At 34.9% G+C, this 26613-nt stretch overlaps 1 protein-coding gene across 2 annotated transcripts; it reads right to left on the reverse strand.

Moving 5' to 3' along the window:
* Positions 1–287: 287 nt before the first annotated feature.
* LOC141815925 (putative uncharacterized protein YDL057W) lies at positions 288–25227 on the reverse strand (the record flags this gene model as incomplete). Of its 2 annotated transcripts, none has more annotated exon segments than XM_074703788.1 (6): positions 288–381; positions 4147–4281; positions 4899–5020; positions 16453–16535; positions 24613–24731; positions 25137–25227. In XM_074703788.1, coding segments are annotated over 6 exon segments (596 nt in total), but the record flags the coding sequence as incomplete, so codon positions are not given.
* Positions 25228–26613: the final 1386 nt, after the last annotated feature.

Here is a 26613-nt window from a genome sequence, read left to right on the forward strand (position 1 = left end):
CATAGGAAACACTCCTTGCAAAAATCATTCTGCCAGTCAAAAGTTCAATTCAATAACACCAAGATTAGACAAACAAGACTACAATTTTATGCCATTCACTAACTGCTTTGACTTAACGACATTGAAATTCCATTAAGTAAAATACAGGTAAACATGCCTACTGTGTTATTTCCTATATTTCAAATCTGAAAGATGATGGAAGAATGGCCTCAACACGGATCCATACATGAAGTAGACTTCCCGGGTCAATGGAAAAGGTATAAAAAGATTATGGAAACATTACTAACCTGCATTTCATGTCAATAGAAAGGCATGCGGCGCGCATATCAGTCTCTAGTCTATCCTTCAGACTTTCTTCGGTGACCCTATACTCAAATTTTCCTGCAGTATAATCAAACAAAAATATGCATAATCTTTACCAACAAACAAAATGCACTAACTGACCACTGCTGCCACTGGCAAGAAGATAATTGACAGAAAGGAAGCAATGAAATATGGCAGGAACTAAAATATTATACATCTAGTTGTAGATACCAACCATAATAGCTTTAAAAGAATTATAATAAAATTGAAGCTGTTGATGTTATATAATATATAAATATAGACTTGATCAAATTGATAGAATGGGATCCCAAAAATATAGATATAGGACTCATAGTCGCCGTGTCAAAAAAAACACAGAATAATAGGAATCAACGGCCAAACTAATCCCCAAATCAACCCTAAATTAAATTTCTTGCCTCCACAGCCCCACAATCCCAAGCCTTCGAACCCTTCAACCAACAACTCTCCCAGCACTGGACCAATTTGTTGGCAGCTCACTGCTACACCAGTATTTTTAACATCAATCAGCAATTCCTGCTTCTCCTAGCAACCAGTGATCCCTACACAAACAATAACATCCAATTTATTTCCCTTGTCTTTAATCTTATCATTCGGACTCTGAGGTATACCATTGACCTTCTCTTTGTCATTATTGACTTAATGTGGTAATAAAATGGGTAGGAGAAAGACAAAAATGATAGAGAATTCGGATTTTAAGATATGGTACACAAAGAGTAAAATAAAAAATAAAGTAGGTATTGTTGTCGATAGTTCGCTAAAGGATAAAGTAATAAGAGTAGTTAAAAAGGTAATAAGATTATACGTCTCAAGACTATGGTAGCAAAAGAAACTATTAATATAATTAATATATATACATCTCAAGGAGGATTAGATTAGCATACTAAATCTAAATTTTAAGACGATCTAGATGAGGTATTATAAAACATTCCGCCAACTGAAATAATTTTAATAAAAGATCTAAATGGGTATGTAGGAGTGAAAAATGAGGAATATAATAGGGTGCATGGATGTTATAGGTTTGGAACAAGAAATAAAGAAGGAAAAACTATATTGGATTTTACGATAGCATATGACTTTATATTAACTAAAACGTTATTTAAGAAAAGAAAAGAACACTTGGTCATATTCAAATGTGGGAATAATAAATCAAAATTTGACTTTCTTATGCTTAGGAAAAAGGATAAAAAGATTTGTAAAGATTACAAGGTCATTCCTAGAAAAAACTTAACTACACAATATAAATTAGTAGTGTTAGATATATGCCTCAAATATAGTATTAATAGAATAAAAATATGCATAACTCCTAAAATTAAGTGGTGGAAATTAAATGATGAAAAGCAAAATATATTGAAGGAGAAAGTAACAGTATAAGTATTAAGAGAAATATACAACTCAAATACGATATGAGATAAAATGGTATCAAAGTTAAAATAGTAGTCAAGAGTATACTCGGTGAGTCAAAGGAAAGTGCACTACCAAATAAAAAATCTTAATGATGGAATGAAAAAGTACAAGAGAAAGTGAAGGAAAAAACGAACAACCTATAAGGTATTATATACTTATAAGAACGAGGAAAACTTTAAAAAATATACAATAGCCAAGAAAACAGTGAATGAAACTTTTGAACATTTATATCGAAAATTGGATACAAATAAGACAAAAAAAATATTTACAGAATAGCTAAAGCAAGAGAGAGGAAGACAAGAGATCTTGTTCAAATAAAATGTATTAAAGATAAATCCAATAGACTACTAATAAATGATGAGGAAATAAGAGAACAATAAAAGAGATATTTTTATCAATTTTTTAATGAATGTTTAAGTGACCAACTTAACTTATGTACTTTAAGAAATTTAAATTTTTATCATCAAATTCAAACTTCAGAAATAGAACAAGGTTTAAATGGGATGCCAAATAGAAAAGAAATTGAACCAGATAATATTCTGATAAAGGTATAAAAGTGTTTAGGGAAAGAAGATATTGAACAACCTGATATTGAAAACTATAAACATATCAGTGGAGAGTAAGTACTTTAATTCTCTTATATAAAAATAAAAGAGAAGTATAAAATTGTGCAAACAATAAGGGTATTAAACTAATGAGTTACACCATGAAACTTTAGGAAAAAGTTATAGAAAAAAAATTAAGGAGACAACGGTGATCAAAAATCAATTTGGATTTATACTTAGAAATTTAACAATAGAGGTTATATATCTTCTCAAGTAACTAATTGAAATGCATCAAGAACAGAAGCAAAACTTACATATGGTATTTATCGACTTAGAAAAAAATTATGATAGAATCTCATGAGAAATTATATGGGGAATTCTAGAAAAGAGAGATGTTAGTAGGTATATTGAACTAATTAAGGATATGTATGAAGATGTAATAATAAGAGAACTTTAGATGGATTAATTGAAGCATTTTTCATAAAGATAGGGTTATATCAAGGATTAACTCTAAGTCTATCTTTTTACACCAATCATGAACGAACTCATTGAACACATCCAAGATACAATACCATGGTGCATGTGGTTTACAGATACAATTATTTTGGTAGATGAGACACGTGGAGTAAATGGGGACGGAAAACACTAAAAGCAAAAAATTTTAGGCTTAGTAGAGTAAAGACAAAATATATAGAATTTAAGTTTAGTAATATTAGACGTAATGAGATAATTGTTAAGATAAGAGATGATGAGTTGTCTGTTACTGAGAGTTTTAAATATCTAAGATTATCTTTGTAAAAAGATTAAAGGATTAAGAGAGATGTCTTATATAGAATACAAGCAGGATGGTTGAAATAGAAGAGAACGTTAGGTGTTCTTTGTGATCTTAAAGTATCTCTAAGACTTAAAGGAAAGTTTTATAAAACAGCGGATAGACTTGCTATTTTATATGGAGTTGAATGTTGGGCTATAACTTGAGCACGTGAGCAGAAGATGAAAGTTATAGAGATGAGGATGTTAAAGTCTATGTGCGGACTTACAAAGATGAGCAGGATAAGAAATGAAAATATTAGAAAGTCAGAATTATACGTATTGAGGAAAAACTCTGGAAGACATGTTTAAAATGGTACAGACATATACTTAGACGATCACTAACTGCTCTAATTAAGCGATGTGAAACTATGACAAATGTACATATCAAATATGGAAAAGGAAGATAAAAAAAATTAATTAGCAATAATAAAATAAAATAAAATTTATTTAAATATAAATGATAATATAGTAGAGGATAGAACCTAATGGTGTAAAAGGATTTATGGAGCTAACCCCATCTAGCTAGGTTGGTATTGGCCATAACTTTAATGTAAGACTATATCAATAATACAATTCAAATCAATTAAATTAATTTGCATCGACTAATTTTTTTGTCTCCCTTTACTCTTTATAATTTTCTTCTCTAATAAATTTATGTTTTCTAATTATATAATTTATTGGTCGCCTTTAAACATGTTAATATCATTAAAATCTGTTTTCTTTCATTTTATCATCTATTAGAACTACACTTAATTGCTCTCATATACAATTTTTTTTTCATTTTCTTCTCTCTAATAACTCCACATATACATTTTCCATGATCATGATGGTTAAATTTCCTTGAACAATTTTTTATTTGTTGCCTCTTACATAGAAAAACATATGCTATCATAGAGCTTGTATAATATAAAGAGATACACTCATTATTTTCTTCCCAAAATAGTAGAACACATGCACAAAAATTGTAATATTACAAGTAGAACAAACAAAAACAAGTTTATGGAAGACATAAGGCTTTAGTCTGATGTAGTTCGCATACCTGTCTTATCCTTCACATCAATAAAGCCATCTTTCTCAATTCTTTGCCTAAAATCTTTGCCTAGGCGTCCTTCAATTCCTCTTTCTAAAGCAAAACGGCCAGAAATGTTGATGACTATGTGGACGTCATGGTACACTGAAGCATATAAGAGCACTGCATTACCCCCTGGAAGAATCATTTCATCAATAAAGAATTGCATAGGAGGGCATTATAGGAATTTTGAAGTAATTTTCTGAAATGACGGGGAAAATGCAAAGGGATGTTGAGTTTAAACACTTATAAGCCTTTTTAAGTTATTGAAGATTGAAGTCCTATTTAGTATGGTTGGTGCTTCAACTATACACTAAAAGAAAATTAAGTGTATGCTAAGATCAATAGGAACATCTTTGTTACCTGGTTTCTATGATTAACCCCTACTCATGCTGGCACACCATGACCCTAGTAAGTGTATGTTAGGTATAACATCTAGATCCTCTTGAACTCCTGTTCTCACTTGATATTTGATGAGGTACACACCTATTTATATACACATTTCAAATACTCATACAAGTCTAACATAGTTTTTAAATGGTTAATTGTTTTTTTTCCAGAGAATAAAAGCAATGCAAATGAAACTAAATGATTTTCTTTCAGTAATAGAAGGAAATTGTCATTTCTATCCCACAATTTGGCATAAAAAAAGTGTTTCGTATTGTGAAGGTTAATCGGCCAAGAAATACAGTTAAGTACACATGACTAACAAGAGCAATTACCTTTACTATGTCCAATAATAGCGCTTATTTCATAGTTCTGCTCCAAAAAATACAAGATTACAGATCTTATATCTTCAGCCTCCCTTTTGTAGTTGCCATATCTGAAAACACCTTCACTTTCCCTGAAATCATCATATCTTTTATTATTCACGAGTTAGGTTAGAATAGTAAATTATTCTTTTTCTACAAAAAGGTGGATCCGCCACCTTAGCGGCCCCACACGGTCGGCCCCACGACTATATGTGAGGAGGTAAATCGAGAAAGTGCAGTTGGTTACGACGCAGGAGGGTATTGCCTGGCTTCGCCAGGATTCGAACCCTTGCCCTCTTCTGCAAGTCTGTTGTGTCGTAACCAACTCACCTATGCCCCGGGGGCGAATAGTAAATTATTCTTACTCTATGAAAAGAGTGCAAATCACATGAATATTAAGTATATACATGTATGCAACTAGTGGAAAATCATTCATTAGCTAGGTAGGATCAAGTGTATGGGATGTTCTCAATTAAATCTATTCAAACTATGTGCAAAATTTTAGTTTAATATGAGAATCACATGTAAACACCGGTCCAACTTCACAAATTCTTAGGGATAATCAGTGAGTGAGTTTAGAACACCAGAACCAACAAAAGTTTAAATATGTTCTTTTATGCTCTCTTATAAAATTTAGACTTCATAATTTCTCGAATTTACCTAACAAGATCATGTTGTTTATATGGCCAATGGGAAGAAAACCTGTTTGATCTTACTAATCATCCATTATGGAAGATAAAATAGTGTGAAATGATTTTAAAATTTTAATTCACTAAAATAATTTGATTAATCTGTTGAATGAATATTGTCTGATGGAAATCTTCAGCCTTCATAGCTTGTCAGGCAAAAATGGATACTGAAGTAAGACATGAATAAACTATATGTTTCCATTTCACCTCCCAGATATTATGAATTTGAGGGTTAACCATATGTTGCGGGGTACAATCTATGCTTAAGTGCCATATACCAAATGGATTAAGTTGCTAATGAGAGCCCTATAACCAAAAACATATAAAAGAAGGCCAGGGATAGTAATCAATTAGAAAAGCCTTTGGATTCTTACAACATTAAAACAAGGGAGAGTAATCAACTTGAATTCCATAGGATATTTTCAATTTGAAGCAAGGGACAGTAATCAATCTGAAAATCATTTAAAACCTTTCAAGATTAAAACATGGAAACAAAAAGTTAGGAGACTTGAGGATGGGAGTGCATTCTTTAAGCATGAATCAAGGAAATGATCACTGAAGGGAAAGGGTCTTCCTTCTATGTGTTAGCATTGGCAAGTGGCATTAAATTATATTATCATCTGTAACTTGGTAGGTCATTCTACTTGTGTAAGCGGTATGCTTGAAATGCAACTAACCTAACAATTACAGTATATAGGGCAAGTGGTGAGCCCTTAAACACGCTTACAATTTGTTATCACTAAATGTTTTGCTCTCGACTCTATCATACCATTGTGAGAAATTAGAGGAAATTCATAATAAATTGTGATTTCTAGTTAAAAATTGAATTTTTTTTATCCTTAATTTTCTTGTCTAAAAAGAATAATTAGTTTTTAATTGATAAAATAAATCAAACCAAATGTCAAAATAAAATTAGGCATTGAGTTGAAGTTGAATTGGGTTCAAATTGAACCCATCATGTAGGTGTAGTGATTGGGGTTACATGGGTTCAAATCGGGACCGATTTAGAGTTGTTTTGGCCAATTTATGACCGAACCAAATTTTAAGTAGGATGATTAGGATTTTTTTGAGGAATTAAGGATAAATCTCTCTCTCTTGTGATCCTATCATGTACGCACATGGCATCTTCTCCTAAATACCACTATTGCTATTTACCTTTTTCCTTAATGAACGAAATAAGGTGGATGATTTGTTGATATGGATTGCTTAGGCCAATTGAACCTATAAAATAAATAGTAATTAGTCCAAATAATTAATTATTTCTCAATGCTAACATACAATTATTCATTATTTTGTTACCATTGGCCAGGTACAAGCAACAATCTCACTAAATGGGGATACTGAGAGGCTCATAACCAAGGAAAGTCAAAGGTTCTCCTTGGGTTGATCAAAAACACTAGAATTGGGAGTTGTGGACATTGGAAAGATAGGAGGGATGATTGCTATGAACACTGGAAAAATGGAAGAAACAAAGAGGAAGGTCTTCTCGGCTCATCATCGGTCATGGCCGGTGTTGCGGTGAACAACACTACTTGTTGCAATGAATAGTAGCAACAACACACAACACTTGCTACGATGAAGAGCAACAACAGTAATTGCTGTTATGCACACATCAGAAGGAGATAGAGGAAGAGAGGGAAAAAGGATGTTAGCAGATGGAGGCACAATGATAATAGGAAAAAGGATGGCATTGTTAGTGTGGTAGCTGAAAGGAGTAAGAAGAAATGAAAGAAAAAAAAAGTGGTTAGTGGCTGGAAGAAGACACCACTTGATGGAGATGTTGAGTGGAAGAAGAGGAAGAAGAAGAATGGGGAGAAGTGGAGGAAGAAGAGAGATGAGTTGAATAAATTAAATTCTTTTTTAGGTTGGTGTACCTAATTTAGGATGAAAAATAAATAAATAAAATAAGTTATAGTTCGACAATAGCATGCGTCTTGTTTAGGAAATAGGATCATATCGAGGTAGTAGGATCAAGATTTAATCCATTGATTTTGAATTTTAGTTAATTTTTAAAATTTTGTATTATTATCATTATTGAATATTTATCTTGAGTTCTAAGTTATTTTCATATTGTATTTGTCGATTCCAGTTCAAATGAAGTTTGTTGACTTGCTGACACTCAAAGTTTTTGGTTGTATATAATGATGGGAAAAATATATCCTTTGACTTCTCAATGCATGAAAAGATTGCTAAAATAAATTACATATATGCTTCAATAATTATTTTTGAAAAATGAGATTAAAATAATATTTTAGAATATAATTAAACTATTAGGGGATAAATAATTGATATTACACGTGGGTTTCAAATGGGGATTAATATGGGGTTTTAAAAATTCAAATGGATGCTTTAAATTAGTCTTTAGTTGGTATCTATCGTTAGATCTGCTTGTCCGTTGATGCAACTTGATAATCTAGATGTAGATGTAGCTCCATGTTAATACATAATTAAAGTAGCTTAGTGTATACTTAAAAGTTTATTTAAAATAGTCATTTAGATCAACGTGAATCCAAAGATGAATAATTGTGTTGTGAAGGATTAAAGTGAAATGATAAAGATTTTAAATGGTGAAAAGAAATACTAGAAAGTGAAAACTCTGAGTCTAATCTTATATTAGAATAGCTAACCGCTACCCATAGGAGGATGTGGTAGTGAGGCATCGTCAGTGGTGAGGATTTATTTGTACAAGAGTGTTATATTATTATATATCACCGATGAGAGCTTTAGCCCATACATTATGACACTCTGAGGATAATAGCTCTAATAATTCACTTTTAAGTGGATTTATTAGTATGAATGCACTCAAGATTTATTATTGGTGAAAATTATATAACTAGACTAAATGATCATAACTAAAATTATATTACCTGATTAAAAAAATGATGACAATTTAGAGTAGCAATAGTAACTCTAAATGTTAATGAAGAATTAAAAAAAGGAATAAAAAAATAGTTGATAAAATATAGATAGATAGATAGATATACACATTATAACTAAAATAAAAATTCAAAGTTGTAATATAAAATTTAGACTTCCTGATTTACATGAACTCTTATGCAATCTCTCTCCTAATTATTCACTTAACAATTTAGCTTACATTTTGTTTTTCCTTGGTCTCCAATTTTACAGACAAAGGCACCCTTTAATATCTGCTAATACATAGCGTTGTTCAAAGATCTCAAGTTGCTAATTTTGATTTCATTTTATGTCAATGTATTTTTGTGCTTGCACTGTATCATTTTCATTGTATTTGTAGGGGAAAAATATGAATATATAATAAAGTCTATGAAATTTCTGATTATGCTCAATAAATGTCACATGGCTCTTGGTTCCTTTTTTTCACAGTCAGCCAAGTAGTAAGTGGGAATTATACCCCCCAGGCATAACATCTCTTTCCTTGGAAACATAATAGTAAAATAATTTTTAATTACTTATCTCAAGATATGGTTTCTCCTTGAGGGATCTCTGTAGTTCAATCTCCCCAACCTATTGGAGGATCATTGAAGAAAAAATAAAGGAAAGAGTAATTTTGTAAAGAAAAAAAGTATGTAAACTCAAAATAGGAATTGATACGGTGGATAGGACAACCTACACCTAACAGAGTCAAGTCAACAGTCATGTCTCGGTGGAGGTTGAGATAGAGGTCAAAGCGGTCATCGACTCTTTCAGCTCGGCTCACCCTACATCAGAAGACTCAGACTTCTCGACTCCATCATCTCAGATCACCCGACTCCTTCTTCAGCTCGATCAATATGACCTCAGAAGACTCACACTTCTCGACTACATCAACTCAGGTCAATTGACTCCTCCATCAGCTCGGTCCACACGACCTCAGGAGACTCGGGCTCCTCAATTATAGACTCCTTGAATCCATCAGCTCAGGCCATCTGATTCCTCCCTCAGCTCAAGCCATCTGATTCCTCCCTCAGCTCAGTCTACACAATCCCAAAGGACTCAGACTCCTCGACTTCATCAGCTCAATTCACCCGACTCTAAGATATCTCGACTTTGCCATCCGACTCTAAGATATCACGATCTCGACCAGCCGACTCTTCAGCTTGGTCACTCCTAAATAGACAACAACGGCGAATATTCCCAAGACACTTAGCATTACATGGATGGCAAAACGGTTATGCAATTGTCAAACTTGGTCTTCTAGATACCAGCCACCGGACACATGACATTCGGTGAATGGAGAGACCAATAACAATTATCGGATCTGGTCTCCCACTAGGCCACACAAGGATCGTGAAGGAGAACGACGCATCCGATGTGGAGATGCTCTTGAGATAGCTATATAAACCCTGGAGAAGGCAATTAAAAGGGGTTCACACTCTCTCCTAAGTACTACACTAAATTTCTTCTCCTTCTTCCTGTTTCTCTACTATCTATCTCTCAAGTAACCCTAACTTGAACGTCAGAGTGGCCACACTGAGTCCTGCCTCAGTGTCCATTCTAATCTTTGATTGAGTCTCGTATATAATCCCGATACCCTCTTCCCTAGCAAAGAAGATTCTGAACACTTCTCCCTTCGCCAGATAATTAGAAGACCCAGTTAACCTCGAAGACAGCTCACCAATGATTCACCAGACCACGATCTCAAACAGGAATAAATTGGTGTCATCTCTGAGAAACTCCTGAACTGAGACATTGAGATAGTGGAACCCAGGAGAATTTTTGAAGGCCCTAGCACAGCAGGAGATGAAACTCATGGTGAGACTGTCACTATGGCCAGAGACGAGTTTCAAGCATTGGTTGATCGAGCGGCAGTTTGGTGGAAGAATTGTCAAATATATTATGGGCCTACAGAACTACTCCTAAAGAAAGCACAAGAATAACTCCTTTCCATCTGGTCTATGGAAGAGAAGCGCTCGTCCCTATAGAAATCGGTATGGAGTCTACTCGTGTCTAGGCCTATGATTCTGACAATCCTGGTAGACGATTGCTCAAGCTCAACCTGATCACGAAGACTCAGGAGAAAGCAGCAATGCGACTCTCAGCATACAAGCAACACATGTGCCAAAATTACTCCCTGTTCCTTTAAGGTTGGTGACTTTGTTTGGAAGAAAGTCAAGCTCATCGACGATGTGAGGAAGTTAGAATTTCAATGGGGTGGACCTTACTGAGTCACATATAAGTTGAATTCAAGAATGTACTACTTGGAAGACTCAGATGGCAAAGAGTTCGACTGACCTTAACAAGTTATACATCTACGACCCTATCGCATTTAAAAACTTCGGGTACTCATCCTTATTTTGCAAATATTTACCTATTGTGTATCTGTCTTTTCCCTTTTAGCATTAATATATCATTTTCCTTCCCTAAATCAATCTTGTTCCTACAAAATTGAAAACCTCGAGTCCCTACACTGAGTCGAAGACTTTGGATCTCTACACCGAGTCCAAAGGCATGTGTGTTCCCATGCGATCGAAGACCTCAGATCCCTACATTGAGTCCAAAGACATGAGTGTTCCCACACGATTGAAGACCTCAGGTCCAAACACCAAGCCGAAGACATCGGATCCCTAAACCAAGTACAAAGACATGTGTGTTCCCACGCGAGCGAAGATCTCGAGTCCCTATATCGAGCTGAAGACCTTGAATTCCTACACCAAGTCCAAAGACGTGTGTTCTCACACGATCAAAGACTTTGGATCTGTATACCGAGTCCAAAGGCATGTGTGTTCTCACACGATCAAAGATCTCAAATCTCTACACCGAGTCTAAAGACATCCATATTCCTACGCGATCCAAGACCTCAAATCATATATTGAATTGAAGACCTCGGGTCCCTACACTGAATCCAAAGACATGCATGTTCCCACATGATCGAAGACCTCAGGTCCCTACATCGAGTCCAAAGACTGCGTGTTCCCACGCAATCAAAGACCTCAAGTCTCTACAGTGAATCCAAAGACATACATGTTCCCACACAATCGAAGACCTCAGATTCCTACACTAAGTCCAAAGACATGCATGTTCCCACACGATCGAAGACCTTGGATCTCTACATTGAGTTAAAGACCTCAGGTATCCATTATTCCCTATTTTTGCAAGTACTGATGAATCTTATACTCGTCTGACTTTTTCCTTCAATATCAAACCATTTCTTCCTATCATTATCAACTCACCTCAGGTCCATACACCGAGTTCAAGACTTCAAGTCCCTACACTGAATTCAAAGGCATACATGTTCCCACGAAATCCAAGACCTTGGGTTCCTACACCAAGTCTAAATACATGCGTGTTCCCACACGATCGAAGACCTCGGGTCCCTACACCGAGTCCAAAGACATGCGTGTTCCCATGCGATCGAAGATCCTGAATCCCTACATTGAGCCGAAGACCTCAGATCCCTACATCGAGTTCAAAGATATGTGTGTTCCTACACGATCGAAGACCTCAGGTCCATACACTGAGTTGAAAACTTTGGGTCCATACACTGAGTTCAAGACCTCGGATATCCATTATTCCTTTTTTTTGCAAGTACTAATGAATCTTATACTTGTCTACCTTTTCCCTTCAATATCAAACCATTTCTTGCTAAATCATTCTCAACTCACCTGGGTCCATACACCGAGTTCAAGGCCTCGGATCTCTACATCGAGTATTCATATCAATACTGAATTGAAAGTATTCCGGCCTTATAAATCCAAACATACTCCCACGACTCCCCCGACTCTATGCATGACCCGCTAGAGTGCCTAGCAATGCAAGGGATAAGTATGTCATTCTACTTCCAAGTTTATATGCTATCTTATTGCAAGAAGACACTCGGGATTAGGCACCGAATCCTATATGCTCAAATCAACGTACCAAGTTCATGCCCAATCCCCCGATATCCTCGACTCAATATACAATCAGATTACTAGTTACTCAACATTTCAAAAGAAGTTTTCTATTGCATTAGAAAATTTTGGATATTACATTGTTGCTTGCAAAAAAGGAACAAAAATAAATTCAAGCCTACTCTAAGTCATCGAGGTCTTCGAGAGGAATCTTGCTGTAGACCTTCTCCATGCTCAGAGGGAGATTGACTGGAAGATGTCTGACTTCTTTGATCTACCAAACGACCCCATCAAAAGTCATATCGGATTATGTTGAACATGCAGTTGCTGAGCACATCATATATTTCTTTCTACTTGGCCATCCAGCGTCCTTCTCCAGCCTTATAGTTGCTAAGCCCGACTTCTTTGTTTTCTGCTAGGCCTTTCTAGGCCTCTAGATCGGCCTTTTGAGCTTCCAGATTGCCCTTCAAGGCCTCTATCTCCGTCCTCTGAGACTTGGATTTGACCATCTCCCTTGCCAACAACGTGCTCGTTTTCTTAAGCTTAGCCTCTCGAGCCTCCAACTCGAACTCTGCCAACACCAACACTTTTGAAGTCTTCTTTCGTTTCTTTTTCTCCGACGAGACCTCTAACTTCAACTCTTTCATGCGAGCCTTATGCTCGCCTTTAAGGGATGTCACCTCTGCCTTGGCGACATCCAATTCTTGTTACTTCAGACATAGTTGTTCCGCCTGCTCTCCAAGCTCGGCCTTGAGCCGCTCCACCTCTATCTTCATCTCCTCCAACTCATGATTGGGAGGGATATGCCAAGCCTCTAATTCAGCCACCCAAACTCTCAATTGTCGGTGAGATCGAATAATGTCCAGAGCTCAAATAGTCAACTTCAGTACCTTAGCTCATACCTGCGATAAGAATCAAATCATTTATGGTTATTTCAAGAATTATCTCAATCTAACAATTGGTGCTACGAGCTCTTACCCCAGTCATATCTAGCGTCGTCAACTCCGCCAACCTCCTAAAAGATTGGTGTCTTGCCTCCTCAAGGGACTGATGCCACACCAATGCTATCTCGGCAGATAAGGTTAGTACCTCCTCTATAGTGACCTCCTATTCTGACACCACACCCATGTTCTAGGGCTCGCCCACATTGGTCGTTTGATGCGAGGTTGGCAACTCGAGGAGGCCAGCCGAGGATAGAAGATCACCTGGTGTCGAGGTCGATGAGATCGGTCCACAAGATGGCACCAACAAACTCGGGTTGACTATGTGAAGGGTTAACCTCAACTTGATCCTGCGAAGAGTCAAATCAACTCAAGAGGGCCCTGTCTCAATTGGCGAAAGGATCATTGCGGTAGCTACAGGCAAATTCACCTCTATTGGTGGTTCATGGAGTCTGAGCCTTTTCCTACTAATTGTCAATGGCCCTTCCGACTCCTCCGAAGAAGCACATCCACCAACAGAGACTGGGCTGGTAACACCTTTGCAACCATAGTCGGGTCGCCCGATTGTCCAACAGATTGAGCCTTGTGTTTCTTACCTGACTAACCAGTGAGTTGGGCACCTCACTCTTCCAGTTTGACTGTAGACATCTTCAAACACTTGTTAATGGAGGCTCTCAACATAGCCTCGGTTGCATGATAAAAGAAAAGTTTTCAGTTAGCTATCACATATGACACATACAAGATAAATCTTACCGAATGAAGAATGGAGCTCGATGTCCATCAGGCTCAAACCAAAATGATAGAGGAGACCCTCCTTGAGCAAGTGCTTGATGTCAAACTGAAGACCTGATAGAATATCTGCTGCTGTAAGATATGTGGGCTCCGGCTTAAATCGACTAAGACTTGGGGGCCTCAACAACTCAGCTTCCCAACCAAGCAGCCACGAAAATATAGTGGGGGTTGAACAAAAAAGTACTGAGTGTTCCATCCCTTATGCGAACTCAGTAGTTTATTTAAAAAGCTATAAGAAGGTCTAGCGGTAAAGTAAAATATCCTAGCTTTCATCTTTTTTGGATAAAAGAAGTAATAGACGACTCGGGGTGTGAGGGGAATTCTATACAATTGAAAATTGATGGCTACCCCACAAAGAATTCGGAAAGAGTTAGGAACTAATTGCTGAAGAGGGATGTAGAAGTACTGGAAAATCTCGATAAAAAAACTCGGGACTGGGAACCTAAGTCCCCCTAACATCTGACCTTGGAAAAAGGTTATGAAACCAGTGGAAGAAAGGTGAGATCTATTGATAGCATTTGGAATCACTATGTGATGGTCGGCTGGAACTTCGAACTAATGGCGTATCTAGTCTATGTCCCCCCATTGAAATCTGACACCATAGATTCATACGAAGTGGTCACAGAACTTTTAACAACCATTAAGGTAGATAGAAGAAATAAATAAAGAAGCAAAAGAAAGAAAACAAGGTCGGATGCAAACAAAGGACTTATAGAAACTAGAGATCGCAAAGTCACAAAAAACTACTGACGAAGCTTAAAGATGTAAAGAGAGACAACTATGGTGGTATTCCTTTGTCGCTAGCCCTAATATACCCAACGTAAAAAATGTTAGCCGTCAAATCAAGAAGACGAAATTGCAGGACACCATTTTAAATCATTTGATCCCGCAACCGAACTGATAGAATCTCAACAGTTACCTCGAACCAAGCATCATGTACAGTCTTAACACGTGTCAATTTCGGACTAGGTAACATTAATGATCAGATAAGTTGATCCTAGCAATGATACGTCATCACGTGTATCACCCACATTAATGACGCATATCTCACGTAGCACCCGCATTAATGGCACGTATCACCTCTTAATGTTCAGCTCGACTCGATTCGATTACACCCTTAGGTCACGTCAAGCCTTGCCTCAGCGCTCATTCTAACCTCTAATTGAGTCTAGCAGATAATCCCAATGTCCTCTTCCCCAACAAAGATTCTAAACAGTTTCTCCCTTCGTTAAATCATTAGAAGACTCAGTCAACCTCGAAGACAGCTCACTAGTGATTCACCAAACCGCGATCTCAGATAAGAACAGGAATTAAAAGCATTTTCATCATCTCAAGTTAGCCACTGTATTCTTATTGAGATAAAACAAGCTCATACTTATTCCTTAATCAAACCTTTATGGAATATGGCAGGCTTAACATTTTTAGGTTTTGAGGTAGCTTACTTCCCTCTTTATCTCAATTTAACTTCATATATTGCTTTCATTCTAGGATACAAATCCAAATTGATGGGGCATTCCAATCTTGAGAAATTCAAATACCTGAGGAACTCTAGTGTAAATTTGACTTGTTCCAGCTCAGCCTAATGACTAACCTCAAATAAATGCCACTTGTTTAAATATAATCCATATTCTACCTAACGAACATATTGATATTCTTTATTTTTCTCCTTCCCACAAAAGATCTTTCTTTCTGGGTCTTCTTATCATTCATCCTGTATTTTTAAACCATTTAGAAATAAATTCAGCCTAATACCTACTATTGCTTGAAAAAGAATACATCAAATACATCCAGATATCTTTATAATATCTTGTGAATCTTTGGTATGTTGTTGTCAACCTTCCATGTTTAGAAAGCTTTAAATGGTTACCTTTATTGTGTACAGCTAGGAAACACCTAAGTGTTCACAAATAGTTTACTAGCTCTATTCAGAAGACAAATTCAACTTAATATTCCTTTTAATGGTGGTGGCATGTGATGTATTTCAACATAGAAGCATTCTAATCAGTACAGATTGGTTGTTTCAACAAGATTCTCCCTCTCTGTCTTTCGTGTACGTCATGCCTGATAACAAACAGAAGACATAGTGTAGGATGTTTCATTTAAGTAACATGAGGCTAGCACTTAGCACTCTGGAACTGACATGATTCTTCTAAACAATTCTCTATGTTAGTGAGGGTGTAACAATTGTCAGCCAGAAACTATTCGGCTCCACATATTTTCAACAATGCATAAACAGACATCAGTTGCAGAATGATGGAAATACAATACAATTCATACATGAGAAGCATGGTTATCTAGAGTTTTATGTACATACCCATTCCCAGCAAAATCAAAGCGAAACACACTGATCCCTTGAATGGTTAATGCAGAACCAAGGCTAACAAAAATCTTTTCATCCTGAGTAGTATTCAGAAAATATCAGGAATGATTAACATAGAAGAAAATTCATTATTAAGTTGCTTGCTTGCATACAAGTTTAAGAAATATAAGAACAAATTAGTTCCACTAGTTAAAAAACTTCATTCCCATGGAGATATATATAAAATGTAGACTATTATTGGCCTAAAGAATTATAAATATAAAAGAGAACATACTTATAATATCTGAAATATAAATATCAAATATATATCATCACTAACAAAGTTCTTAAGAATATTTTTTGCGCCACCCAACCTCCGCCCTCTCACACTCAAAAATGTCTAAACACTATTAAATTTTCAAACTATTGTCCTTTGAGGGGGAGGATAGGGGGGCAAATAAAACATTACCAAATTTCTTCAATTTAAACAATTGACTCCAAGAATTATCTAGAAAAGAAGTTATTAAACAACAACAACCAAGCTTTATCCCACTAGATGGGGTTAGCTATATGGATCTTTCTACACTATTAGGTTCTATCCCCTACATTATCTATATTTAAATAAATTTTATCTTATTTTATTATTACTAACTAAGTTTTTTTCTTCCTCTTCCTCGTTTAATTTGTATATTTGTCATAGTTTCACATCACCTAACTATCTTAAACGTATCTCCCGGAGCTTTTCCTCAATAGGTGCAATATCGACTCTCTCTAATATTCTCATTTCTTCCTATCCATCCTCATATGTCCACACATCCCTCTTAACATCCTCATCTCTACAACTCTCATCTTATGCTTATGTGCTCAAGTCATAACCCAATATTCGACTTCATATAACATAGTAAGTCTAACAACTATTTTATAGAACTTCCCTTTAAATTTTAGAGGTATTTTATGATTATAAAGAACAATTGATGTTTTCCTCCATTTTAACTATTTTGCTTATATTTTATGTAAAATATCTCTCTCAATCGCTCCATCTTTTTGAAAAAATAATCCTAAATACTTAAAACTCTTAGTTATAGATAATTCGTTATCTCTTATCTTAACAATTGTCTTACTACGTCTAATATCACTAAACTTAAATTTCAAATATTCTGTTTTTATCTTACTAAGTTAAATACCTTTCACTTCCAATGTTTCTCGTTAAGAAGTTGCTAAACCTTTTAAAAAACTAACATTGCTAAAAATAGTATGCTCATATTATTTAACAGTGTAAATATACACAACACTAGAAGGATCATTAATGTAGAAGGGGAATAAATTTCATTTTTGAATTTTGATAATTATTCTAATTTGTTACTTTTTAATTGATAATTAATTAATGGGACAATTGAATTTTTTTTTTTCTTAGTCTTTATTACAATCAAGTTTTAAAAAAGTGGTATAAGCAGGCACCTAGGTGATCAAGGCAAGCCTCTACTTCGCCTATTATGTAGGTGGTCATGGCTAAGTGGGTGATCTAAAAGTTGAGGAAGGAACTATCTAGGCAACCCTGATGGGAAACACTAGGAAACCCGTTCCGGTGAATTCTTGCAGAACAAAAATTTTTTCGAAAACGGATTTAAGTTGCCCTCATAGTCAATCAAACAAAGTTTGATCGACGCATTTAGATCATTGGGCTCTTGTGTTTGGTTTACAGGATCCAAGATAAAAGGAACAATTTATTTAAAGCGGAAACAATAAATTTGTACCTTTTCTTCGGGATGTCTAGAAGGAGTGGATGACCCCTTGATCTTCTGCTGTATGTCCTCTCCTCTTCTCGAACGTTGTGTGGACAACGATCCTTCGAGATGATTCCACTAAAACTCTTCTCTTCCGATGGCAAGACAAGCAAGGAGTAACTTTCTCTTCTTCCTCTTCTTTTGCCTTCTTTCCTTTCTTCTTTTCTTCCTTTCCTTTCCAAACCACCACCCACCAAGGGAGAACCAAGGCTTTCTTCCTTCCTTTCTTCCTCTCCTCTTCAAGCCGCCACTAATCAAAGGAGATCCTTAACTAGAGGTGCCGGCTCTAGGAGATGTAAAGGAAGGTTGAGGGTGGCCGGTTCTAGGAGAAGGAAGAGAGGGATTGGCCGGCCCTTTTCTTCCTCTTCTTCTTCCTGCTCTCTTTGGCACCGCCCCTAGCAAGGAGGACATGAAGTGGGCGCCGACCCTAGCAAGCAATAGAAGGAGAAGGAGGAGGGAAAAGTGGGGCCGACCCTTAAGGGAGAAGAAGGAGGAGGGGCGCCGGCCACTTCAAGGAGAAAAAATTGAATTGTGTTTTCCTCTTGCAAGCCCTCCTTTATATAGCTAAGCCATCATGGAAATTTAAGAAAGATTCTAATAAATTTTCTTATCCAGATTTAGTTAGAAAAAATCTAATAAAATCTTTAAGAAGAATTTATTAGAAACAATCTAATAAACTTATCTTATCTAGATTTATTTAGAAATAAATCTCTTATAAGATTTTATTAGAAAGAATCTAACAACCTTATCTTATCTAGATTTATTTAGAAATAAATCTTTTTATAAGATTTTATTAGAACAAATCTAATAAAATCCAACGGATAAGATTTGTTATCTTTTTAATAAATTTCCATTATATTAATTTTGTTCTTATCTTTAACAAAATCTTTTAATTATATCTCGCTAATATTTAACGAGATTCCATAATTAATATTTTGTTAATTTAACAAAATTAATTCACAAAATTTTATAATAAAATTTTGTACGAGAAGAGACGAAATTTCTTAGCGGAAATTCTTATAAAAAATTTCTTTCTTATCCGAATTTTTCCCGGAAAAATTCTAAATAAAATTCTAGAAATTTTCTTTTATAAATAGAATTTCCTATCCGAAATTTCTCACAGAATTCTTTTAGAATTCTTTCAGAATTCTTTCGGAGATCTTCCAAGGTCTTCTGAGGTCTTCAAGAATTCTTCCGAAGGTCTCCAAGAGGTCTTCAAGAATTCTTCCGAAGGTCTCCAAGAATTCTTCCTGAGGTGGATTCGAGGATTTCCAGAGGCTACAGTAGGGACCTCGAGGAGGAATTGGTTTTGGTCTCCCGATGGGCTTAAGCTTCCCATGTTCCTCCTGAACACACAGCTTAAGTCCATCAATAATAACTCATTCCACTAGAGAGTTATTATTGCACTACCGCACCAATCCCATATTATATTATGGGCTCCTTCTTACTATAAGTACATTAATCTCCCTGTGTTTAAGATATCGTATGTCCGTCAATTAAATGAGTTACTGACAACTCGAATTTAATCAACTTCTAATCCAAGAGTAGTACCACTCAACCTTTGTTATCATGCGGAACTAAGTCCACCTGCAGGGTTTACATGATAATCCTTTATGAGCTCCTCAAGGGGACATCATCAGCCTAGATTATAGGACACAGTTTCCTTCTATAATCAACAACACACCATGTACATAATACTACTTCCCAACTCATCGGGCCTTTTGATCTATCGCTCTAAATCTCACCCTTTGATGAATCAAAGAAGTACATACTAAGTACATGTGTTTGTTATTATATTGGGATTAAGAGCATGTACATCGATAGTAACAGAGGTTTAGTTCGATTATATAGTCAGTATAAATCGAACAATCCTCAGATGGTCCTGCTCAATACACACTAAGTGTACTAGTGTAATTCTATAGTCAAGACAGACTAAGACCAAATTACACTACAACCAGTCCAATGGTTTGTCCAATCCATCTTGGTTGTGAACACTGTTTATAATCTATAAGGAACTGATAACATGGTCTTCTGTGTGTGACTCCGCACACCATGTTTATCTACAATATAGATTAAATGGACACTTGCATAAAAACTAAATGCAAACATTGACCAAAAGTAATTCTCATTTCAGAATGTTTTATTTACATTGATAGCTAGGATTCTTGTATACATCCCAACAAATCCACAGATTCACAACTAGTGATCTAGAAATGATTATGGCATCAACATCACAAAGCTCACTGAGGCCAAGTAGCATCAAAGATAAATTTGCTAAGGAAGAAAGGGTAGAGTTTACCAGTATGTTGCCAAATGGTTCTATAAAGAAGGTATTCAATTTCATGAAGCCTTAAATTTTTCCACACTATAGTAGATGCAATGGATTTCTAGGCTATAAAAGTCCAACTCCTTATGAGATTGGTGAACTTTTACTTAAGAAATAGGTGCAAAGAAAAATTTGCCAAGGAAGAAAGGGTAGAGTTTACTAGTATGTTTCCAAATTGTTCTATGAAGAAGGTATTCAATTTCATGAAGCCTTAAGTTTTTCCACACTATAGTAGATGAAATGGGTTTCTGGGCTATAGAAGTCCAACTCCTTATGAGATTGGTGAACCTTTACTTAAGAAATAAGTGGCAAAATCTAAGAAGATTTGCAAGTAGGATGCTTGGAAGAGAATCAATTGCACTATTATGATATATAGATAAGAAGAGCAAGATCATTATGAATGTGTACATGAATTAATAATTAGGCACAATTTTCCTAAAGCCCATTGATGGACCTAAGAATTATACACTTATGAATACATTTTTAAAATTGTTGATGAATGCATAAAGGATGTTGGAGAAGAGCATGTTGTATGTAGTACCAGATAATGTTGTTGGAAATTTAGCTGTTAAGAGATTGATGAAAGAGGAATGCCCACACATCCTGGTCCTCTTGTAGCCCACATTATTTATTTGATGCTTGAAGAGATTGGTAGGGGGAAACGACTAAGGATGAAGTTGAAAAGGCAAGAGTTCTCACCCACCACAAGACATTGAGCATAATGCATCATTTTACTTAAGAAGACTTTAAGCATGGCATGTCACTTCACTCAAAAGAAGGATGTTGTACAAGCTGGAATCACAAGCTTTGCAACTTCTTTTCTCACTACGAAGTCTTATGGATGAGAGGGAAAAGTTTTCGCTGTGAAATCTTATGTGAGGAAAAAGTTAAGGAACATATTTTCTTAGGATGAGTGTGTGTGTAGAGCAAATAGACTAGAAAGTGCTAAAGGCAAGAGAGCAAATGTTAGTTATGAGCACACAATCTTAAGCAGGTGTGAATTTTAAACTCAAAGTATCTTTGTCTTTAGTAAGTTGAGTGTCTTTGTCTTTAGTGAATCTACTAAGGATTGTTGAGACTGATAAAAGGCCAATAATGAGATTTATGTAAAATGGCATAACGGATGCTAAGAAAGGAATAATGACGTTTTAAAGAATGAAGAATCTTCTTCTTATAATATGTGAATCCCATTGAGAAATATACGAAGGGAAAATTAGATAGCTATACATGTTGTTGCTTATTACCTTAATACATTTTACTATTATAGGGATTCCATCAAACTTTTGTAAACTTGAGTGTATAACCCTATTTTAATAAACTTTTAACATTAGTTGTCTAGGCTTGCCTAGGCACTAGGCAGTTAAGCAAATGTCGATCGCTTAGAATCACTTTCTACTAATATTTAGTTTGCTTAGCCTTTATTGCAAGGTTTAAAATTTCGATACCGTATCGTGTGATACTGATACGGTTTCAGAACTTTTTAATATAAAATATATTAATTAAAAATATTTTTATTAATATTTGGTAGTTATAAATGTTTATTATTAAGTTATATTTGAAATGTTGAATATTGAATTTAAGTTTTGATATTATCTTGTGAAATGTTTGATTCTTATTGAGTAAAACTCATTTTAGGTTAACTGAAGTCCATTAAGAAGGTTAAAAATTATATTTAATTTAGATATATTTTGATCAATTTAAAATTAAATCCAATTTGTATATAAAATAATTTAGTTTATTAGTAGTAATACATTTTATAAAGTTAAAATTATATTACATTTAATTGTTTTATCTAAGAAGGAAAAAAGATAATCTTTAACTCTTTAACGAGGGTAAGAGGTTTTGTTTTTTCTCTATTTACTTTACGAGGTATTTTTTTTCTTTATTTATTTGATGGAGATAAAAAATAATGAATGAAAGTGGAAAAGAATTATAAGAAAAAAAAATTAATGGATAAAAGAGAAAAAAATTAAGAATAAATAAAAATTGCCCCAAGTGCCCCGCCCTAGTGGAGGTCGCGCGAGGGTCGCAACACTCTCCAACCCTATTTTCTTTCGTGGTATTTACGTTTTTTCATTTGTTATTTTATCCGTACAATTTTTGTTATATATGAAGAAAATGATATAAATAATTAATTTTGAGGAATTTCTTAATTATTTTATTTATATGTTTCCTGTATTTCTTTTCTTATACTATCACCGAGTGGGATACCTCTCGATATATGAGAATTACACCTCAGGGCATGACATTTATAATAAGAGATAGTTACTTATTTAAGGGAATGTATTTGTAAACTTATAGAATATCATTTAGAGACCTTTTTATTTAGAAAATGCACCTAAATGGACTAGTTAGACGCTTTAAAGGGTAGGGCCATCAATTTTGAATTGATTTTAGTAGCCATTATTGTGGCTAGTTGTTACCTATATTGTATCATAATGTCACATATGTTAGACAAACAATTAGGTTACACACAAGTTCACATGGCTGTTGATTTCATATGAACCCTAAATAGACATTGGCATGGACCTCATTTTAGATTTACCCCAGACTAAACAAAACAAGAACTCTATTTTAGTAGTGGTAGACCAAATTTTAAAGATGGCACATTTTATTTATCTTAATAAAACAAATAATGCATTATATGTAGCCAAATTACTTTTTAGGGTGATTGCTAGGCAATATAGATTTCCTATATTAATAATGTGTTAGATAGGAATGTAAACTTTGTCACATACTTAAAACTATTTCTAACAAATCCTATAGATGTTATTTGAAACCTAGCTTAAGTTTTCTTCTACCTTTCCATCCACAGACCAATAGACAGACCAAAATCGTCGATCAAAGAGAAATTTGCTTAGGTGTCTAATGGAAAAAAAATAGTTGGAAATAAAATTTACCACTTACTGAATTTGCTTATAATAATTCAATAAGTCAATCTATTATCAAATTTTGTTATCTACCATTTTATTCTTATCTAAATCAACTAAGAGTTTTGTTTGACTTCTAAAATATGTATATCAATGTTAGGAGGAAAACTTCACTAAGTAATGAATTTATAATACACATCATAAATTTAATGACTACAATGTAGGGGATATGTGTTCATCAGCATCCACCCTAAACATTTTCCTAAAATCAAAAAGTATCATGTTCATTCTTTTGAACCCTAGAAAATTGTGAGATAAGTAGGTACTAGTGTATATGTTATTGACTTTACTACTAATTGGACAATAATAAAATTTTCAGTATTGAGGACTAACTATCATACTGAGAGACATTTAAGTCTTCATCCTTATCTATTGATTTGTTGATAGGTTATGCTCCCATAGTGTTGATTCCTCCACTCTTATATGTTGCGCAATCCACTGCTTAGATCAAGTGTGTTATGGATAGTCAAATGATGATATCCCTATGGAAGCATCCAATAATAATTAGTAGATTGGAAACGAGTTAAAAAGATTAATGACATCTAAATTACTGAAAATGAACATGGACACCACACTCTCCATCTACTTAAAGCAATAAAACATCAATCATCTAGTCCATCTATAGAGATGCCTCTACTTTTCATCTATGTTCAACATTGCAAAGTCTAATTTGGCAAGTCTCATAACACTCAATGGGTCGAGTTCATTTTATTGGGAGGGGGGCAATGTAGAAAAGGAATAATTTTAAATTTAAACTCTAAATTTGAGTTGTTTAGTAATTAAACCATCTGCTCATAGACTTAGATCAATCAAAACTAGCAATTGATGTAGTGAAAATAAACATATAGAGAATCAGCCTCCGAGTCATGTATAACAATCTTATGTCGGTAGTTGCTAAAGTAAGACGAGTTTTCCCATAGTAAGAATGGATTTCCCATGTAAGAAATAGAAAAATGAGAATTAGGTTAACAAATTGTAGAAATGGGTATATTCATTACACATGAAATTGACAATCATCTGAGACCCAAAGATAACTACACAATGTTGAATGGAACACATTTTCCTCTTTCTAGTTTCACCAAGAAATAGTATGCAATTGAGCTAGAAAAAAAATAGCAAACAAATGAAGACCTACCTTTGATGATCTGAAGCCATGGCACACAATCACAAGCTTCCTAGACCCATTATAATGGAGCAGCCCTACAAGCTTTTCTCCATGCTTATTCTGGACGGTAATTTTTGATTGAGAAACCTCTAAACTCAAAATATCAATAAACAATTGTCTCAGATTGGTCATTTGAAAAGGAAATCAGACAACCAAATCACATAATAATATAAATAAAACTAATAAATTCAAATAAAAAAGTCAACTTTTTAATTGAACTATTGAGGTGTGCTAGAATTTAGTTCAGAGGCAAATTTTAACGGTTTAAAAAAAAACTAAAGAAACACTTTTAAAAAAGAAAAAAAGGAACTTTCTAACACGGAATTGAACAAAGCACAGGTGTGGGAGCAATAGCATTCACCAAAACTCGATGAGGCCCCAAATCTTATTCATCTATGCACAGTGTTGCCCTAGAATGAATTGAACTCAAGGAGGTTCAATAATTGGGAAAGGAACGAGAAAGAAGAAAAAGTAAGTCGGAAAAAGGGAATCACCGGAGACTAATTTCTCATTGGAACCAGGAGGCCGCTCCGCCATCCTCCGTTCCGCTTGGGTTGGATCTCAATTTGTCTGCTTCAGTCCGCGTGAACCATTTCCCACACCTATTTAACAAGTTTAAAATTCAATAGAGAGAAATTTTTATTACTTTTTAAAATAAAATATTTCTTAATTCCATCGCTTCGATGATTTACTAAAAGATGCACGCAGGTTTTGAAAATTTTTAAATCACGCATCACAATTTGAGAATAATCAAAAGACATACTATTTTATGATGGATTTTTCATTCTACCCCTCCGCTTTTCCACATATTGATTTTCAATGTATCCGAGCTACATTGATTGTTAGAAAATCTTATTTGAAAATAAATGTTCTAGTTCAGATGAGCGTGACCTCATTATGTCTTTCACCCCTTTCTCTTGACTACGTGACATTGAGCTTCGTACTTATCATACATCCTTTTACTGTTATAAATGGAACGTCATCACAAACGTAAAGTTTGGCAGGATTGCAAAAGAGTAAATAGAAGTGGGAGTAACTAGAAAGTAAGAGTATTGTCGTAAGGCATTGAAGAGGTGACGTTGAAGGACAATGATGTTGAAGAACAACGTCATCGAAGAACGTCAACGTTGAAGAAAAAAATTTGAATCAAGATCGAATATTGTAGAAGAGACATATAAAGATTTAATGATGTACGTATAGTATTTGCTACTATTTGTAAAATTGATATATAATGTGTAAAAATACAGTATACACAAATGGTATTTATGTTGTCCATCGTTGTGTGGGGAAAATTTATGGAACAACACCAGCAATATAGTGTCCTCCATTATTTATTTCAGGCTCTCTAGAGGTGCTGCACAATTATGCTAACTTTCTAAGCAACGAACAACATGATCTTGGTCTTTTGGAGACTAAACCCAAACCAGGCCTGTGGTAGTGATGATCTCCCGATATTAGGCTCATATTATTTGTTGCTCAGAATCAAGGTTTAACATCATTTGTTCCTTCTTCTTGCTCAACCCTTCCTAGTGGTTTTAGTATTGCAAAAATTCAAATATCATAGATCCATCAGTGAATTTTGGTTAAAATCCAATAATCGACCTAAATAAGTCCGATGGCATCTATTTCAGGTCCCATGGGTTTTCAAGGCTCCAAGGAATCCAACGATGCCCTCCATTGCCTATTTTGGGCTCTCCTGAGGTGCTCCACTATTATATTAATTTTCAACTAGAACGTGGTCCTAGTTTCAAGGAGACCAGACCCACTTGGGGCCTTATCATGGTGGTATTGATCTTCCGACACCAAGCTCATATTTTTCATTACTCAAAATCAATGTTTGAGATCATATGTACCTTTTCCTCGCTCAACTCTTCCTAATGGTTGTAAGTTTTCAGAAATCTAAATAGCTTAAGTTCATCAATGGATTTGAGTTAAAACTCACTGATCAATTATAAAAATCTAGTATGCACA

This window comes from Curcuma longa, unplaced genomic scaffold (assembly GCF_044706935.1).
Source record: "Curcuma longa cultivar G26 ecotype Majalengka, Jawa Barat unplaced genomic scaffold, ITB_CL_G26_1.1 contig_12364, whole genome shotgun sequence".
NCBI lineage: Eukaryota > Viridiplantae > Streptophyta > Magnoliopsida > Zingiberales > Zingiberaceae > Curcuma > Curcuma longa.